At 48.9% G+C, this 20,561-nt stretch overlaps 1 protein-coding gene across 1 annotated transcript in view; it reads left to right on the top strand.

Annotated features, from left to right (window-relative positions):
- Window positions 1-13,333: 13,333 nt before the first annotated feature.
- The window catches only part of PYGL (glycogen phosphorylase L), a 62,267-nt gene continuing 55,039 nt past the window's right edge, over window positions 13,334-20,561 (top strand). The window contains exons 1-2 of the mRNA XM_082217061.1: window positions 13,334-13,491; window positions 16,742-16,986. Of these exons, the coding sequence (XP_082073187.1) occupies window positions 16,744-16,986 (243 nt within the window). The 5' untranslated portion in view covers window positions 13,334-13,491; window positions 16,742-16,743. The remainder of the gene's footprint in view (window positions 13,492-16,741; window positions 16,987-20,561) is intronic.

Here is a 20,561-nt window from a genome sequence, read left to right as displayed (position 1 = left end):
CCATGGTCAAAGGTGCAACGTGCAGGCAGTCCGTAGTAGCTGAAGCTGGGTGCAGGGCAGGGAGTTGGGTGAAGGCAGGAACAGGCTTGCAAGCAGGGAGCCAAGGCAGGTCAGGAGCTCAGGCAGGAAAGCAGGACAGGGTTCAGGCAGGAACTAGCAACCAACAATGTTGCTCCTGCAACTTGGGACTGGGGCTGGCCGGCTTTTATCTGCCCTGAGGCATAGGGCGGCCCCGATCCTCTGGTGCCTCGCCTCTCCTGGCCTGGAGGCGAGCACTCCTCCTGCGGGAACTTACCGTATTTTTCGCTCTGTAAAACGCACCAGACCACAAGACGCACCTAGTTTTTGGAGGAGGAAAACAAGAAAAAAAATATTCTGAATCTCAGAAGCCAGAACTGCAAGAGGGATCGCCGCACAATGAAAGCAGCAATCCCTCTTGCTGTTCTGGTTTCTGGGATAGCTGTGCAGCCTGCATTCGCTCCATAAGACGCACACACATTTCCCCTTACTTTTTAGGAGGGAAAAAGTGAGTCTTATAGAGCAAAAAATACAGTAGTTCCCTCCGCCTCTCTGCCCTGAGCCTCTGCAGCTCAGGAGAGGATGCAGGGTCACCGGACCCAGAGGAAACCTCACCTTCCCCTGACGGGGCTGAGAGTGGAGCACCTGCAGGCAATGGGTCCTCCATCACCTCAGGAGCCAGAGCAGACTCAGCTGGTGCCTGCACCTGAGAATCCAGCACAGGTGAGGACCCTTCAGGCTCATGTTCCAGCCCCGGCTCAGCTGGTTCTGGAGGCGGGGACTCCTGTGCAGGCGGGGATTCCTCAGGTTCAGCCTCCGAGTCTGAATCCCAGGCCATCACAATTAATAAATAGCAACAAGAATAATTTTTGTTGTTGCTGCAGAGTATCAGCTGATAGGCCGTCTCTCTATTGGTTTTGCAATGTGTTCTCCTGCTCTTAAATCATAACAAGGACAATAACATGGGTTACATTGGCCAGATGCCATAGAGGACAAAGGCCTCTTGAACTTTTAACAGTTGTGTAGAAGAGGGAATTGTAGCACATGTACGTTTCATGGCAGCTATTAAAAGCGCAGGAGGTCTGCCTGTTGCCCCCTTCTTGACATCTTGGCCTTCCACGTCTCAGACCACATCCTGATGCAATTATAGGGCTGCCAGCTCTTTCATTGGCCCCTGCAACTCGGCCTTTAGTAATGATGACATGTATTTCTGTGCTACAGAAACAAATCCATCAAATGAATCCAAGGCACAGCTGTTGAGGTGACCACCCTCTTCCTCAGTGCCTCTAGAAATATGGTCTTTCTGTGCAGTCTCGCAAGCCCCAAGGCGGCAGCTGATCAAAATCCGGATTTTGAAATGCTGGTGCTGCCATTTTGATTTTGCAACATCCCCCCCCCACGGGAAAACGGACTATGGTATCATTTGTTTATTTTTAATCACTGCCTGCTTTCATTTTAAAAACTAGCCAGAGATCAGAAGAAACCATTGTCCCCCAGCAGATGGCGTCATAGTCACATTCTGTGCCCAACCTTTGCCAACCTAGTGCCATGTTCAGAGGCTTCCAGTTGTTGAAATGCTGAATAACTTTGTCTCCGTAAAAAAAAAGCTCAGCAACTCTGCCCTCCTCAGTCAAACCCATTTTTGCAGGCAAAAAAATAATAATAAATCAATGTGTGTGGGGGGGGGGTTGACAATAAATTTTCTGCACCGGGTACCACCTGACCTTGCTATGCCACTGGCCATGTTCCACGTATTCTGTGGTATGAATGGCACCGTTTTCGCACCAAAACGTCTCCTGAATCTTCCAACAATCGGTTCATGGGATAGACAGGAGTTTTAGCAGTATGACGGAGAAAAACTTCACGCCCCCCTTTCTCCACATCATGTTACTACCCCCCACCTCCTTTGCTCACTTCTTCTCTAACAGAAAAGTCCCAGATGTTGTAACCTTTCCTCTTGCTTGCATGCCCGTATCTTAAGTCTTCCTAAGAAGGAGGGAAGAATTGATGCTTTGGAATTATGGTGTTGGAGGAGACTCTTGAGATTGTCATGGACTGCAAGAAGATCCAACCTCTCCATTCTGAAGGAAACCAGCCCTGAGCGCTCACTGGAAGGACAGATCCTGAAGCTGAGGCTCCAAGTCTTTGGCCACCTCATGAGAAGAGAAGACTCCCTGGAAAAGACCCTGATGTTGGGAAAGATGGAGGGCACAAGGAGAAGGGGACGACAGAGGACGAGATGGCTGGACAGTGTTCTCAAAGCTACCAGCATGAGTTTGACCAAACTGTGGGAGGCAGTGGAAGACAGGAGTGCCTGGTGTGCTCTGGTCCAGGGGGTCACAAAGAGTCGGACATGACTAAATGACTAAACAACAACAACAACAACAAGGAGGGGGAACCTCCTGCCCGGAAACCAGTGTCCCCACAGTGGAAGGATGTATGGATCCAGAATTGGCCTCCACAGTCACTTGCGGACTCATTGCTAAAACCATGTTGATGGAAGACAATCTTACTCAGCTACGAGGGATCGTCAAAGAAGAAGACTCTCTAGCCCCCCCACCGAGGATTGAGCCTCATCCCGGTTTGGGGACTCCAGATGTTGGAGGGTTTGGCTAAGTTGTTCAGCGGGGGCATGCCTATGGGTTGGGAAGATTGGCCCTGCCAAGAGGGCAGGCCCAGGGGGCACAAATCTCTGTGCCTCCCCACTCTGGTTTGGAGTGGCTAGGAGCCCACCCAGCGGCTCACTCCCTGAGCTGCTCTTCCCCTGCTCTGGGTGGTTCCTCTGGGTGCCCCAGCGGAGGAATCTGTTTCCTGGCATGGGCCACGGCAGCAGGGTCCCCTCCCCAGTTGCCCAGTGGTGTACTTAGAAGTGCAGCTCCCATTCAGCTCCTTGCCAAGGGGGCAATGGAGAGAGCCTGTTGTTGAAATACCATATATTATCGAGTATTTGTTGTTTAGTCATTTAGCCGTGTCCGACTCTTCGTGACCCCCTGGACCAGAGCACGCCAGGCACTCCTGTCTTCCACTGCCTCCCACAGTTGGGTCAGACTCATATTTGTAGCTTCGAGAACACTGCCCAACCATCTCGTCCTCTGTCATCCCCTACTCCTTGTGCCCTCCATCTTTCCCAACATCAGGGTCTTTTCCAGGGAGTCTTCTCTTCTCATGAGGTGGCCAAAGTCTTGGAGTTTCAGCTTCAGGATCTGTCCTTCCAGGGAGCACTCAGGGCTGATTTCCTTAAGAAAGGAGAGGTTTGATCTTCTTGCAGTCCATGGGACTCTCAAGAGTCTCCTCCAGCACCAGAATTCAAAAGCATCAATTCTTCGGCAATCAGCCTTCTTTGTGGTCCAGCTCTCACTTCCATACATCACTACTGGGAAAGCCATAGCTTTAACTATACGGACCTTTGTTGGCAAGGTGATGTCTCTGCTTTTTAAGATGCTGTCTATGTTTGTCATTGCTTTTCTCCCTAGGTGCAGGCGTCTTTTAATTTCGTAACTGCTATCACCATCTGCAGTGATCATGGAGCCCAAAAAAGTAAAATCTCTCACTGCCTCCATTTCTTCCCCTTCTGTTTGCCAGGAGGTGATGCGACCAGTAGCTATGATCTTCGTTTTTTTTATGTTGAGCTTCAGACCATATTTTGCGCTCTCCTCTTTCACCCTCATTAAAAGGTTCTTTAATTCCTCCTCACTTTCTTATACTTATACTTGAGTATAAGCCGACCCAAATATCAGCCAAGGCACCTAATTTTAGCAGAAAAAACGGGGAAACTTATTGACTCGAGTATAAGCCGGTTCACCACACCACGAACCTGGTGGTGGCGGCAGCGGCAGAGGAAGAATAAGCAGCCCAAAAGGGCTGCTTTCGGGCTGCTCATTCCTCCTCCTCTGCCTCTGACAGCAGCAAAGGCAGCGGAGGAAGAAGGGGAAGCCCAAAAGGACCCTCACTCAAGTATAAGCCGAGGGGAGCTTTTTCAGCATAAAAATTGTGCTGAAAAAGTCGGCTTATACTCGAGTATATACTGTATATAAAAATAAGAAAAAAATTGTCCAGTGGCACCTTAAAGGTAAAGGGACCCCTGACCATTAGGTCCAGTCACGGACGACTCTGGAGTTGCGTCACTCATCTCACTTTATTGGACGAGGGAGCCGGTGTACAGCTTCCGGGTCATGTGGCCAGCAGGACTAAGCCGCTTCTGGCGAACCAGAGCAGCTCACGGAAACGCCGTTTACCTTCCCACCACAGTGGTACCTATTTATCTACTTGCACTTTGACGTGCTTTCAAAATGCTAGGTTGGCAGAAGCTGGGACCGAGCAACGGGAGCTCACCCCGTTGAGGGGATTTGAACCGAAGACCTTCTGATCGTCAAGCCCTAGGCTCTGTGGTTTAGACCGCAGCACCACCTGTGTCCCTAAGTAGCACCTTAGAGACCAACTAAGTTTGTTCTTGGCATGAGCTTTCGTGTGCTGTTGTTGAGGCTTTGCAAATTAAACCGGTGTGGTTTGTGGCAAAGAGTGTTGGTCTAGGACCTGAGAGACCAGGGTTCAAAACCCTACTCAACCATAAAGCTCACTGGGTGACGTTGGGCCAGCTGCTCACCTCAGCCCAACCTATCTCACAGAGTTCTTGTGAGGATAAAATGGGGAGCAGAAGAACTAAGTAGATCACTTTGAGCTCCTTGGAGGAAAGATATAACTTTGAAACAAACAAACCACACAATACATTCCCAGTTCAATCTCCAGGCAGGGAGGGGAATGCCTCTCTCTGTGAAATCCTGGGGAGCTGTTGCCAGTCCATGCAGGCATTATGGGGCTAGAAGGACCACTGGGTCCTGCTCACTAGAAGGCAGCATCTTGCGTTCCTCTCTGACTTCCTTCCTGCAGGAAACTCCGGCTTCAACATCCGATTTCCCCCCAGCAACCGTAATGCAGGAAGCTGCACAGAGCGATGGTTTCAGGATGGATTGATGTCAGGTCTATATTCAGTTGCAGCCGGGGGGGGTGGCCCTCCTCCTCTGAGGTGCAGCAGGCACCCCCTGCTGTGAGCAGTCCACCCCGCCCTGCATCTTTGCATCCTTCCCAGACCCAACATCAGGGAAAGCTCATTTCTCCTGTCGCCTCTAATATCACGGGCCTCAGCCAACCCTCTAAAGCAGAATTATCACGGGCGCCGTCGCCAGGCAAAGGACACCCTCTCCTTGACATCTAAATTCCATTTACAAGGGCCCTCTGAGCTCCTCTTCTGTCTGGAGTTAGCATCTCCTTGATGGGCAAATGGGATCTAAGCTCCCTTTCAGACTATAATCCTATCACTGGCTCTTGGTTCACTTGGAGAGGTTAGGGGAAGCAAGACTCCATGTGACAGATCAGGTGTGCGATGCGGACCGGTTTCCAATTTCTGCATGTCATGTATAATTCTATGAACTTATATCATATCGCCTCTCACCCGCCTTTCCCCTAAACTAAACCCAGAAGCCCCAAATGCTGCAACCATTCTTCATAGGGGACTCACTGCATCCCCTTGATCATTCTGCACTTCTAGGCCATCTTCAAAGGCAGCCCCATGCAGAGTGCACTGCAGTAATCTATCCCAAAGGTTATTAGTGCACGGGTCACTGATATAATAATAATAAGTATTATAATTATAATTTATTATTTATAGCCCGCCCATCTGGGTGAGTTTCCCCAGCCACTCTGGGAAGCTCCCAATCGAGTGTTAAAAACAATACAGCATTAAATATTAAAAACTTCCCTGAACAGGGCTGCCTTCAGATGTCTTTTAAAGAGAGGACAGCTGCTTATTTCCTCCACATCTCAAGGGAGGGTGTAACCTGAAGCATATGTAACCCAAGGTACCACTGTACACTAATGCATCAGGCATTAAAAGCTTCCCTAAACAGGGCTGCCTTCAGATGTCTTCTAAAAGTCTGATAGCTGTTTATTTCCTTGACATCTGATGGGAGGGCGTTCCACAGGGCGGACACCACTACCAAGAAGGCCCTCTGCCTGGTTCGTTGTAACTTGGCTTCTCGCAGTGAGGAAACTGCCAGAAGGCCCTCAGCGTTGGAACTCAGTGTCCGGGCAGAATGATGGGGGTGGAGACGCTCCTTCAGGTATACAGGACCAAGGCTGTTTAGGGCTTTCAAGGTCAGCGCCAACACTTTGAATTGTGCCCAGAAACGTACTGGGAGCCAATGCAAATCTCTCAGGACCGGTGTTATGTGGTCTCGGCAGCCACTCCCAGTCATCAGTCTAGTTGCCACATTCTGGATTAGTTGTAGTTTCTGGGTCACCTTCAAAGGTAGCCCCACGTAGAGTGCATTGCAGTAGTCCAAGCGGGAGATAACCAGAGCATGCACCACTCTGGCAAGACAGTCTGTGGGCAGGTAGGGTCTCAGCCTGTGTACTAGGTGGAGCTGGGAGACAGCCGCCCTGGACACAGAATTAACCTGTGCCTCCATGGACAACTGTGAGTCCAAAATGACTCCCAGGCTGCACACCTGGTCCTTCAGGGGCACAGTTACCCCATTCAGGACCAGGGAATCTCCCACACCCGCCCGCCCCGTCCCCCAAAAACAGTACTTCTGTCTTGTCAGGATTCAACCTCAATCTGTTAGCCGCCATCCATCCTCCAACCGCCTCCAGACACTCACACAGGACCTTCACTGCCTTCACTGGTTCTGATTTAAAAGAGAGATAGAGCTGGGTGTCATCTGCATACTGATGAACACCCAGCTCAAACCCCCTGATGATCTCTCCCTGCGGCTTCCTATACATATTAAAAAGCATGGGGGAGAGGACGGAACCCTGAGGCACCCCACAAGTGACAGGCCAAACCCTCTCAGTCCAGGAATGTCTATAGCTGGTGAACCATCCACAGGTGGCCATAAGCGCTCCTTTGCCACTGAAGTCACCTGTGTCTCCGGACACAGCTTAGAACTGCAAAGCACTTCCAAACCACTTACCTGCTTTTTTTGGAGGGGGGAGGGCCACCTCACCTAGAATAGGCCAGACCCCGATTCCTGAACCTCTGCCCCACTGACTCATATGACCTCTGCCTTGCCAGGATTCCGGTTTGGTTTATTGGCCCCCATCCCTGCCTCCGGACACCAGTTCAGTACCAGAACTGCTTCTCCTGATTCAGATGGAATGGCGAGATAGCAGAAAATGTCCCTAAAGCTATTATGCCTAGCAAGTTGGGTCTCTGTGTTTCCCATACCTGCGAAGGCTCACGTGCTCTTAAGAATGGCAGGATGAGGCCAAAGGGGGCTCATGTAGGACAGCTTTTGTTCTCAGAGTGGCCAACCAGAGGCCTCTGGGAATCCCAGAAGCAGGATCCAACCTCCTTCACAGGGCTCTTGTGAGGATGAAATGGGGAGCGGAAGAACTACCGTATTTTTCGCTCCATAGGGCGCACCAGACTACAGGGCGCACCTAGTTTTTAGGGGGGGAAATAAAGGGGGGAAAATATTTTTTCCCCAGCCCCAAAGAGCAAAGAAGGCAAGACAGTGAGTGGGATCCATCCCACTGGCTGTCTTGGCTTCCTCTTTAGCCACGCACAACCTCTCCAGCTGGGAGAGGCTGCATGCGGCTTCGTTTTTAGCTGTGGGGCTGGGGCGGGGGAAGCTCAGTCCAGGAGCGGCAGCAAGATTGCGTGCAACCTCGCCGCTGCTCCCGGAGCTTGCGGGGCTGGGGGCGGAGGAAGCCCGGGCTTCCCCCGACCCCAGCCCCCAGAACAGGGTGCTATCCGCCGGGCTCTGAAGGCTTGCGGATAGCTGCCTGAAGCCTGGGGAGTGCAGCGCCGCGTCACACTGTTGGCTCATGTCAAGTTTGTGGTCAACCAAGACTCCTAGATCCTTTTCACATGTACTGCTCTCAAGCCAGGTGTCACCCATCTTGTATTTGTGCCTCTCATTTTTTTTGCCCAAGTGCAATACTTTACATTTCTCCCTGTTAAAATTCATCTTGTTTGTTTTGGCCCAGTTCTCTAATCTGTCAAGGTCGTTCTGAAGTGTGATCCTGTCCTCTGGGGTGTTAGCCACCCCTCCCAGTTTGGTGTCATCTGCAAATTTGATCAGGATGCCCTTGAGTCTATCATCCAAGTCGTTGATAAAGATGTTGAATAAGACCGGGCCCAAGACAGAACCCTGTGGCACCCCACTAGTCACTCTTCTCCAGGATGAAGAGGAACCATTGATGAGCACCCTTTGGGTTCGGTCAGCCAGCCAGTTACAAATCCACTGAGTGGTAGCATAGTCAAGACCACATTTTACCAGCTTCTTTACAAGAATATCATGGGGCACCTTGTCAAATGCCTTGCTGAAATCAAGGTAGGCTACATCCACTGCGTTCCCTTCATCTACCAGGCTTGTAATTATGTCAAAAAATGAGATCAGGTTAGTCTGACATGACTTATTTTTCAGAAATCCATGCTGACTATTGGTGATCACAGCATTCCTTTCTAGGTGCTCACAGACTGTTTGCTTAATGATCTGCTCCAGAATCTTCCCTGCTATTGATGTCAGACTGACTGGGCGGTAATTATTTGGGTCCTCTCTTTTCCCCTTTTTGAAAATAGGGACAACATTTGCCCTCCTCCAGTCTGCCGGGACTTGGCCTGTTCTCCAGTAATTCTCAAAGATGACTGCCAGTGGTTCTGAGATCACATCTGCCAGTTCTTTTAATACTCTTGGATGCAGTTCATCTGGCCCTGGAGACTTGAATACATCTAAACTAGCCAAGTATTCTTGTACTATCTCCTTAGTTATTCTGGGCTGTGTTTCCTTTGCTGAATCATTTGCTCCAAATTCTTCAGGTCGGGCATTGTTTTCTTTATCGGAGAAGACTGAGGCAAAGAAGGCATTGAGGAGTTCAGCCCTTTCTGTGTCCCCTGTTTGCATTTCACCATCTTCTCCTCTGAGTGACCCCACTGTTTCTTTGTTCTTCCTTTTGCTACGAACATACCCATAAAAGCCTTTTTTGTTGCTTTTAACCTCTCTAGCAAGCCTGAGTTCATTCTGTGCTTTAGCTTTTCTGACTTTGTGTCTACACGTGCTGGCTATTTGTTTGAATTCCTCTTTGGTGGTTTCCCCCCTTTTCCATTTTTTTTACACATCCTTTTTTAATCTTAATTCAGTTAAAAGTTCTTTAGATAGCCACCCTGGCTTCTTTAGGCACCTTCCATGTTTCCGTCTCATTGGTATTGCCTGACGTTGTGCTTTTAGTATCTCCCTCTTAACAAACTCCCAGCCATCATGAACTCCCTTTCCTTTTAGTATTACTGTCCATGGGATCTCACCCAGCACTTCCCTAAGTTTTATGAAGTCGGCTTTCTTAAAGTCAAGAAATTGAGTCCTAGTATGCTTGGCTGCTCCTTTCCGCTGTATAGTAAACTTCAGAAGAGCATGATCACTCGCGCCTAATGATCCTTCCACTTCTACCCCACTAACCAGGTCATCAACATTGGTTAGTACCAGATCTAAAATGGCTGTTCCTCTTGTTGCTTCTCCCACTTTCTGGACAATGAAGTTGTCTGCAAGGCCAGTGAGGAATCTGTTTGACCTTATGCTCTTGGCTGAGTTTGACATCCAACAAATATCCAGCTAATTGAAGTCCCCCATTATGACTATCTCCCTTCCTTTTGCATGCTTGGCCATCTGTTCCAGGAAGGCATCATCTATGTCTTCCATTTGGCTTGGGGATCTATAGTAAACTCCCACAGTGAGGTCACTGTTATTCCTCTCTCCCTTGATTTTGACCCAAATGCTCTCACTTTGGCTTTGAGGTTCTAAATCTTGGATCTCTTCTCAGGTATACACATCCCTGACATATAACGCCACTCCTCCTCCTTTCTTGTCTGGTCTGTTTCTCTGAAATAGATTGTATCCCTCCATTATTACATTCCAATCGTGGGACTTATCCCACCAGGTTTCAGTGATGCCTATTATGTCATATTTAGTTTGCTGTACCAAGAGCTCAAGCTCATCTTGTTTATTTCCCATGCTTTGCGCATTAGTGTACAGACATTGAAGTCCATTAAGCATTCCCCCGAGTCTCTTATTTAAGGATTTTTTCCTCCCACCACTAGGTCTGCGTGCTGTTTGCTCCATTTGGTCTATGACATTTGGATGATCATCTTCATCAATTGATAGACTCCTACCTTCAGGAGCACTGTCTCCCTCCCCCACATTAGTGTCTCTGACAGTGAGAGAAAACGTGGTAGCCATTGATGGCCTCCCTCTTCATCAATTTGTCTAATCCTCTATGAAAGTCATCCAAATCAGTGGCCATCACTGCCTCCTGAGGGAGTCATTGTTATTATTTTATTATTTATATTATTATTATTTAAATTTGTATGCAATATTTTTTTAAAAATCACAAAATACATAAAAAGCAAGAACGAAAACAAACCCATAATTTCACCCCGCCCTTCCATAACACATTTAAAAGTGTACAGGACAGAGCTTTCCAAACTTTTCATCTTGGTGACACACTTTGTAGACATGCATCAATTCGCGACACAGTAAATCAGTTTTACTAGTTTGTGCTTAGACTAACCTTGTGAAGAATATAGAGAACATAAAGATTTGATGGATTATGAAAGAACCTAAGGAAGGGAAATGATTGAAGAACAGTTGTAAAGGCAAGTAAGAAAACTAAGAGTGGAATGCAGTGGAAGACTTTTATAATATTTTAAATAGGATTTATATATTGTAATGCTTGAAGCATGAATTTGCTAATATTATTGATTATGAAAAGTATTTTTTGCTTTGGTCTTTTCTATTTTATTTTAGTTTGCATTTTGGAAAACATGTATATAAATGTGTTTACAGTGTTATGTGTTGTTCTTTGTTTCTCTTTCTCTTTCTTTTCTTGTAAAATTCTATAAAAATTAATAATTAAAAAACACACACCCTTTTCCATCCCTGGAAGGAGCACACGGAGCGTTTGTGCGACACACCTACACACTGCAGGCGACACACGGCCAGTCTGGAGAGCTCTGGTATAGGATGTTCATCAGACCAAAGCCTGCTTTTTTCACCTGATGCCTAAGGGTATATGATAAAGACACCAGCCAAGCCTCCCTGGGGAGAGCATTGCACAAACAGGGAACCACTGTTTAAAAGGCCCATTCTCAAGTTCCCATGCTTTGGAGCTTTTGGGGAGGGGAGGGTCACACGAACTAAGGGCCTCAGAAGATGATTGCAGGGTCCAGGTGAGTTCATATGGGAAGAGGCGGTGCTTGAAGTATCGCAGGCTTGAGCCATTTAAGGACTTCAAGCGGACGGGCTGAAGTCGGATATACAGTGGTGCCCCGCAAGACGAATGCCTCGCAAGACGGAAAACCCGCTAGACGAAAGGGTTTTCCGTTTTGGAGGTGCTTCGCAAAACGAATCTCCTATGGGCTTGCTTCGCAAGACGACAATGTCTTGAAAGTTCCTGCGAGGGTTTTTTCCCTCCCCCCCTTTTTCTAAGCCGCTAAGCCGCTTATCAGCTGATCCGATCAGCAGATAAGCCGCTAAAAGCCGCTAATAGCGCTAATCTGCTAATCCTTCAATGGGCTTGCTTCGCAAGACGAAAAAACCGCTAGACGAAGAGAATCACAGAACAGATTCTTTTCGTCTTGCGAGGCACCACTGTAAGTCAAAACCGGCACTTTGCACTGGGCCTGAAAACTAACTGGTAGCCTGTAGAGTTGGGCCAGGATAGGCGTAAGATGCTCAAACTGTCTTGCCCCAGTGAGCCACCAAATTCTGCACCAGCTGAAGTTTCCGAATCGTCTTCAGAAGCAGGCCTATGAATAATGTGTTGCAGTAATCTAACCTAGAGGTTATCAGAGCATCTGTTACACAGGCTGAGACCCTCCCTGCCCGTGGACTACAACTAATCCAAAATGTGGCAGCTAGACTGGTGACTGGGAGCGGCCGCTGCTCTTTGTTCTCCTTGACATCTGGTGGGAGGGTGTTCCACAGGACGGGTGCCGCTACCGAGAAGGCCCTCTACCTGGTTCCCTGTAACTTGGCTTCTCGCAGTGAGGGAACCGCCAGAAGGCCCTCGGAGCTGGACCTTAAGTGTCTGGGCTGAATGATGGGGGTGGAGATGCTCCTTCAGGTATACTGAACCGAGGCCGTTTAGGGCTTTAAAGGTCAGCAGCAGAGCTTTGAATTGTGCTCGGAAACGTACTGGGAGTCAGTGTAGTTCTTTCAAGTCCGGTGTTATATGGTCTTGGCAGCTGCTCCCAGGCACCAGTCTAGCTGCCACATTCTGGATTTGTTGTAGTTTCCGGGTCACCTTCAAAGGTAGCCTCACATAGAGCACATTGCAGTAGTCCAAGCAGGAGATAACCAGAGCATGCACCACTTGGGCGAGACAGTCCGCAGGCAGGTAGGGTCTCATCCTGTGTACCAGATGGAGCTGGTAGACAGCTGCCCTGGACACAGAATTGACCTGCTCCTCCATGGACAGCTGTGAGTCCAGAATGACTCCCAGGCTGCGCACCTGGTCCTTCAGGGGCACAGTTGCCCCATTCAGGACCAGAGAGTCCTCCACACAGATTGAAACAGATTAGAACTAGCTCAACTGTGAATGCCCTGACTTTGCTGGTATTCCGCTTCATAGGATGTCCGCCGGTTCTTGCATAATGAGAGAGGGAGAAAAACGTTTCTCATCCATCCAAGATGGATGGAAACTTGTCCTGCTGAATTCTGACTATTTATTAAAGGTGGCGGGTGGGAAAGAAAGAGGAACCCTTGCAACTGCCTACCGATAAGCTCTTATCCTTTTGCAAGCAGCTTCCGCCCCGCACCCTTCCTCACCGTGCAACATTTAAATGCCTATTTTAACCACGGACGTTTCTCCCCCAACGCTTTCCCACGGTGCCGTTTCACTGCGTCTTTTAATCCAGACGCCCTAAACGCCATGCGTGCAAATCGCTTAGTAACCTAAATCTGGCACGGAGCTGGTTCACCAACGAACCAATAGCTTTGCCTATTCAGATGTAAGGCCCTTTGAGCTCAATGGGGCTTACTCTCGGGTAAAGAGGGGGTGAGGGCCGCCGATTTCCGCTTCACGTCCCTGCCTGTCCGCCCGCCCTGCCCTCGGGGCCTGGCAAACTCCTGACTGCGCCTGCCATCCCTCCTGCAACCGAAGCAACGCCAAAGCGGCTTGGGAGGGAAGAAGGAGCACCGCGGGAGGGGCGGCAGCCAGTCCGGAGCCCGATCCCGCCCCGCTTCCCCATTCCAGGGCTGCGCTGCTCCGCCCGCCCCTTCGGGCAAGAAAACTTCCCTGTCCAGCGATGAGGAGGGTCCCGGGGCTAACAGGCGTCCGCCTCGGCCAATGGCAGCCTATAAAAAGAGGGGCGGGGGCGGGCCTTGGCTCTTTCCGGGAAAGATCCTCGAAGCGCCTTTGCGCAGCACCGAACCCCGAAAAGAGAGGGGACACCATCCTCCGACGCCCCGGGATCCAGCGCAGGTAAATGCTTCGCGATGGGCGACGCCTGTCGCGGCGCTTGTCCTGCTTGGCGTAGCTCCCTGGGGGGCAGGAAGCAAGGGAAAGTCCTGCAGGACACGCCCCAGGGGAGAAAGTTTTGGGGGCATTTGGGGGCGGGGAGGGTGCCCCCCCTGCCCCTCGCAAGTAAGCGCGCAAGGGGAGAAAGGGGAGCGGTCCGGGTGGGCGCTGCTGCAAACGGTGCGTAAAAGCGCACAGGGTAGAAGCGAGGTAAGCGGTTGGTTCTGAACTTTCTCGGGTGCAAGGAGGCACTTCCTTGGGGAGGAGGGGGACCCCCCCCACTCATGCGCGCACCTCGAATCTTGCAGCCCCTTCTGAGGGGGGTCAACTTTCTTCAAGGATGTTTTGCCCCCCCCCCCAACTCCCCACGGAAGAGTGGAAGGGAAGAGTGCAGGCGGTTCTGTTTAAGTGATTTTCCTTGCCTGCCAGGCAAAAAACCCACAGTTCACACGTGACTCTGAAAGAGGCGTGTTGCACTTCTGAGGTCCGCAAGAGGAGTGTGAACGCTTCCGTCGGATGCGCGTTCTCTGGGGGGAAAGAGCCCCTCATCCGCTTTAAAGGTCTCAATCTTTCCCCCATAGAGGCAGCTCAGAAGTGACGCTGCGCTTCCGTGGACGCACTTACTTGCCGGAAAGTAACCCGCATAGAACGCAGTGGGAGTTAATTCGGAGTAAGCGTGCTTAGATTTGGGGCTACACAGTGCAATCCCAAGTATGCTTACTCGCGAGCAAGTGAGGTCTCCTGAGTAAAAATGCCTCTGCCTAGGGTGTTATTTCTGCCACCGACCCTCTCTGACCCAAGAGTGGGGCTTTTCCCAGGACCAGTTAAACTCATTGATTTTGGACCTTCTCAAACCCGAGGCCTGAATTGCTTTGGGGATCTCTACATTGGTGTCTTGTCCCACTGATCACGGTCTTTAGATTGGAAAGGGACTGAATTTGACTTTTCTGCATCAAGAGGCAGTGTGGTGTAATGGTTAGACTAGGACCTGGGAGAGACCAGGGTTCAGATCCCCAGCCAGCCATGAAACTCACTGGGTGACCTTGGGCCAGACCTCTCAGCCTAGCCACCCCACAGGGCTGTTGCAAGGATTAAATGAGGCTACCACCAAAGGATCTACACCGGAGAGAAGCTTGCAGTTTGGATTGCAAGCAGTAAATAAATTTATTTATTCTCCAGTCTGATGGGAGTTGTAGTCCAAAAATCTGGTGGGTGCTAGGCTGGGGAAGGCTGGTCTGCAGTCAAGCAGGAAACCCATCTTGCTTGCATGGTGGACTTTTGATTTGAAAACTGCCCCGCTGTTGCACCCGGGTCCAAAATGCTGGACTAGACGGGCCTTGGGCCTGTTGCAGTAGGCTACTTTGTTACGTTCTCATGTTTGCAAATGGTGTTGCTTGCCACCCTGGACTCCTTTGGGACGAAGGGCAAGATATAGATTGCAATAACCAAAGCGGAAATAAAATATTCGCACTGGGATAGCATGAGACTCTTCAGGGTCTCCGAGTCCCACAGTGGGCAAAAGTCTCCTGCCTTGCAGGGGGTTAGACTGGATGACCCTCAGGGTCCCTCCCAACTCCAGGATTCTGTGAACTGACCAAAGTCCAAAGGGGTTTGGAGAGAGACGTAGCCCATTGTGCTGCAACCAATTTATCTGGGCTTTCATGAAAGCCCAAACGGGGGTCCAGGACTCGTGTGCAGAAAGGAAGGAGGAAATTGAGGTTCTTTTCTTGCTGTGTCTAAAGTTGCTGCCTGGCAACTTCCCCTCTTTCTCAGACAGAAAAGGTTTTCTCTGTCGTTGTGACTGGCCTGGTTAGCACTGAAGCGTGTAATCTGGGTTTGGGCAGAACACTTCAGGCTGCATTTGAGAGTTCCTATAAAATAATACTCTTCTAGACCCCCTTCTGCCTGACACGAGACTAGGGCCCTGCAGGACTTGATCTCCTCCCGCAGCCCACTGTAAAACAGAGCTATTCTGCCTGGCCTTTAATTTGAATTCAGCCTGATCCTCTATTCTCTTTTCCTTTTCCTCTTCTATGAAGAAACCCTTTCTGGGACCCCACATTTAAATTCATCCCTGGTCTCCTTGCTGGCCCGGTAGGACCAACTTGGCCAGTTAGCCCTGGTGATCATTTGATGTCTACTGACTGGGTTCCCCTCCCCCAATGACCCCTGAATTTTTGAATTTTATTGATGCTGATGCGGCATTTTATGTTGTATTTTATGCTGTTTTTAAGTCGCATTTTAATCATTGTTTTATATTTGCTGTTAGCTGCCCTGTGCCTGGTTTTTAAACTGGGAAGGGTGGGGTATAAATTAAAAAAAATATTATTATTATTATTATTATATGACATGCCAGCTGCCTAGGTACAGGGTGCGTGGGTGTTCATATGTAAGAGTATTCCATCATGTAAGCCTGCCTTTGCAATCTGAGGTGCTACACCCCAAGCTCTGATTTCCCACCTTTGCAACCCCAATATCCCACCTTTGCAAACCCGGTTGCCAATGCAGTGTTTGCAATAACTGACGTCGGCTCCCTCCCCCGGTTTCCAGACCCCCCCCCCAATCTCCTGCACCTCTCATAGAAGCGCGCCACTCAACCTGAACCCGCAGGATGCAAAAAAAAGAAGAAGGTGAAACTTGCGTAATTTTGTAATTTAAGTTTAGGAACTTAATTGGAGAGTTAACATCGAGATGTGGAAATATCGACGAAAGGCAGGATTGAGACTTGGACATGCTTCAAGGTTCAGACTATGGGAAGTCGTACAATTAATAATTACAATTCAGAAGATAATTTGACCTTTTTTATTTTAGTTTTGTTGGATTATGATTTGATATGTTAATTGGATGTCTTTTATTTGGAAAATTAATAAAAATGATCTAACAAAATAAAAAGAAAGAAAGAAAAGGAATTTAAACGCCAGCCCAAAGCCCTAATTCCACCTGTGTCCAGGAAAGGGGCAGTCTCCCTGCTTTCAGAGCCGAGCTCACTTTTAAACCAAACTCCTCCTGCTCTTCCTCCCTTCATTCAGTCGCTTCTCAGCCCCACGGAGGGAGGCAGAACAGGAGGGAGGCTGGCCTGAACAGGAAAGGGCTGTACCCGGTCACTGGCCGGGAGCTCCAGAGGTCAGTGCCTTCCCGGCCGCTCTCTCTCTCTGGGCGGCTGGGCCGTATTGTGCGAAGGGCACCCAGCGCTGTCGTCTCCTTCCTCCGACAGCCATGTCTCGCCCTCTGACGGACCAGGAGAAGCGGAAGCAAATCAGTATCCGTGGCATCGTCGGCGTGGAGAACGTGGCGGAGCTGAAGAAAGGCTTCAACCGGCACCTCCACTTCACCCTGGTCAAAGACCGCAATGTGGCCACCCATCGTGACTACTACTTTGCCCTGGCCCACACCGTCCGCGATCACCTGGTGGGCAGGTGGATCCGCACACAGCAGTACTACTACGAGAAGGACCCCAAGGTGAGACATGCGGGGCAAGCCAGAAAGCGGCTCTTATTGCTGTTTTGACACAGTTGGGCTGTGGAACTCCTTGCCACAGTAGGCAGAGATGACCACCAACCTGAACTAACGTTGGCCTGGTGTCCAGCAGCCTCTTGCTTACCTGGTCCATCGGGACTCAGATTTCTATTTATGATTTGGTTAAATTGTGGATCATTCCATAGTTTATATAACATGCTTTTGATTGCTAGCAGGCCTTTGTTTCTTGAACAGGTGAGTTACATATTTTTAAAATAAGCAGGGGCAAACTTCCCATGCTGAAAAATCAAGGAGTTCCAGGATCTAACTTCTTTAAATTATCGTACATGGAAATTGCCTTGGCGCGGTGATTTAGAAGGTGATTAATAAATCGGCAGAGGGTCTGTGCAGGTGTGTAAATCACCCCTTGACTGCTTCTTGAAGACTCTCACCTGGCAGTGTTAGGTGTGGTCCTTGGAAAAACAGACAGGCTTGAGGTGGTGATGGATGTGCCGTCCTTGGTTGAATTGCAAGAGCCACATGCCTTTGCATGCAGCCACTCCTCAAGGGGGAAAGGCGATGTTCCCAGGTGAAACCAGCGCCATTGTTCCAGCCAGGGTGAGGTCCGAGATCAGGGTGTTCTGCTTGGCAATGTGTGTGGCAGGACAAAAAGGAGCAGCTTGGGTACCCTGCAAGGCTGTCCTCCTGTTGCTTTTGGGGACCTGGCTATATACGCACACATGACACAGTTGTGCAACATGTGCCTTGTGTAATGTCTCTAACACAAATAAGTGGGATGTCTTCAACACCCTGGTCTCTCTCCCTACTCGGACACTGACAGTCTTTTAGGCAGGAAACTTGAGTCCTTGACCCAGCCCTCTTTATCACTCACCTTTCATGCTAGCTTCCACATTTTTGTTGTTGTTTAGTTGTTTAGTCGTGTCCGACTCTTCGTGACCCCATGGACCAGAGCACGCCAGGCACTCCTGTCTTCCACTGCCTCCCGAAATTTGGCCAAACTCATGTTCATAGCTTTGAGAACACTGTCCCACCATCTCATCCTCTGTTGTCCCCTTCTCCTTGTGCCCTCCATCTTTCCCAGCATCAGGGTCTTTTCCAGGGAGTCTTCTCTTCTCCTGAGGTGGCCAAAGTCTTGGAGCCTCAGCTTCAGGATCTGTCCTTCCAGTGAGCACTCAGGGCTGATTTCCTTCAGCATGGAGAGGTTGGATCTTCTTGCAGTCCATGGGACTCTCAAGAGTCTCCTCCAGCACCAGAATTCAAAAGCATCCATTCTTTGGCGATCAGCCTTAGTTTATGGTCCAACTCTCACTTCCATACATCACTACTGGGAAAACCATAGCTTGAACTATACGGACCTTTGTCGGCAAGGTGATGTCTCTGCTTTTTAAGATGCTGTCTAGGTTCGCACATTTTTACGCGCACTTTTTCTGAATGCCTCCATGTTTCCGGTTGCTGGTTGGAGGGCTGCCTCACAAAATGCAGATTTTGAAGGATGGCTGGGTTTTAGTTGGAGGCTTGGAGGCAGCAGAGCTTCTGAAACTCAGTTGCTGGAAATCTCAGGAGTGGAGAACTGTTCTTGTGCCTTGCTGGTTTCTTTTTTTTTAATATGTAATTTTTTTATTAGATTTTAACAATACAAAGTATAAAAGAATACAAAGACAAAAAAATACAAAGACACAAAATACATACTACAAAATACAAAAATACAAACATTAAACACAAAAATACAAAATACAAAGAATAATAAAAGAAAAAACACATATAGAAAAAACACAGAAATTCCCTCTTTCTTGATTTTACATCTTAAATTCACATATTTTCCTGACTTCCTCACGTCTCCCGTTCTTGTATCCCTTTTAAAAGTTGGTTCAGCAAGTTCAAATCCCATTAATTTATCTGTTGTTGGTTTAATCTTAGATTTTACCTTGTTGCTAGAACCCCAGCAATTCATTTCAATGTCATCAACATTCAGAGATTTTACAATATTTCTGCAAATAGGTTTTAAATTTCCCCCAATCTTCTTCCACTGAGTCTTCTCCCTGGTCTCGGATTCTGCCAGTCATTTCCGCCATCTCCATATAGTCTATTAGTTGCATTTGCCATTCTTCCAGGGTGGGTAACTCTTGTGTCTTCCAATGCTTTGCGATAAGGATTCTTGCTGCTGTTGTAGCATACATAAAGAAAGTTCTATCCTTCTTTAACACCGATTGGTCAACTATGCCCAGGAGGAAGGCCTCTGGTTTCTTCGGGAAGGTATATTTAAATACCTTTTTCAGCTCATTATATATCGTTTCCCAGAAAGCCTTAATCCTTGGTGCCTTGCTGGTTTCTGTCAGGAGACTGTCATTGGAACGGGGAGGGAGGCAGGGGGATACTCCGCAGATTCTGAGAAGCAGCTTCTCATCTGGCAGTAAGGAAAACCACACCTTCAGCGGAGCAGAGGGGGAAAGAGTTAGCCGGGTGGATGGAAGGCTCAAAGATGTTACTGAGATCCTAAGCGCCTCACCTAGCACGGCCAGCCAGGAGGCACACACTTTCGCCCTGCTTGCGCAGAGGGGTGAAACGGAAGGAGGGGAGGCAGAGATTTGGGGTGCCCAAGTTCTTATGTTGGGGGGGGGGGAAGCCGGAAGGGGCCACTCCCAGAATCTGCAAGTGACTAAGACGGACATGAACTTTGTGGTCCTGCACTGTAAATAGTTTGCACAAATAAAAACCTGCAAATGACAGGTCGGAGTCCTGCCTGGTTACTCATGAGCAACCACCTTGCCGCCTGACAGTTTCCCATGGGGGCATCTGGTTGGCACCAATATCAGGAATATTCTCATATTCCTATCAGAATAGGATTCTGGACTAGACGGGCCGCTAGAAGTGCAAATTACGTAGGTGGTTTCTCTTTAAATTGCAAACAGAATTGCAGAAGTCTACTTTATTTATTTCTCTTTTCATTCTATTGTTATTATTATTATTCCTCCCTCCCTTTGCTTTTGCTTTGTTTAGTTTTGCTCTGTTTTCCTTTTCCACCTAGATAGCTCAGTTGGTTAGAGCATGGTGCTCACAATGGCAAGGTTGCAGGTTCGATCCCTGTAAGGGACAGCTGCATATTCCTGCATTGCAGGGCGTTGGACTAGATCAGGTAGATCCCTGGCTGATCCTGGCAGATTGTGGGATCCTTATTGTGTACAAAAAGTTACGGCGGGGGGGGGGAAGCTAAAAAAACCCCTCTGTGCAATCTTCCCCCAAAAAACCTCAGCAACTCTGGCCAATCCACCCACCCCAAGAACACTCCTCCTCCCTCCAATGGGTAGATCACTGCCAGTTTTTTAATACCGGGAGCAGGTCACAGTCTCTTGGGAGTTGAACATGCCTAGATTAGATGATCCTCAGGGTACCTTCTGAAATAAAAAAATTAAGGTCTTATATATATATAATAAATGTACCAACCAAGCACGTACATAGATATGTGGACCACATGTCTGGAGCAGCACAGGAAGACTGACCTGAAACCATTTTGACTCCCAAGCTGACCAAATGCTTTCTCTGCAAGGAGGGAGGGGGTG

The sequence above is a fragment of the Podarcis vaucheri genome (genome assembly GCF_965113315.1).
Source record: "Podarcis vaucheri genome assembly, chromosome: 1".
NCBI lineage: Eukaryota > Metazoa > Chordata > Lepidosauria > Squamata > Lacertidae > Podarcis > Podarcis vaucheri.
This window is presented reverse-complemented; position numbering and strand designations above follow the sequence as displayed.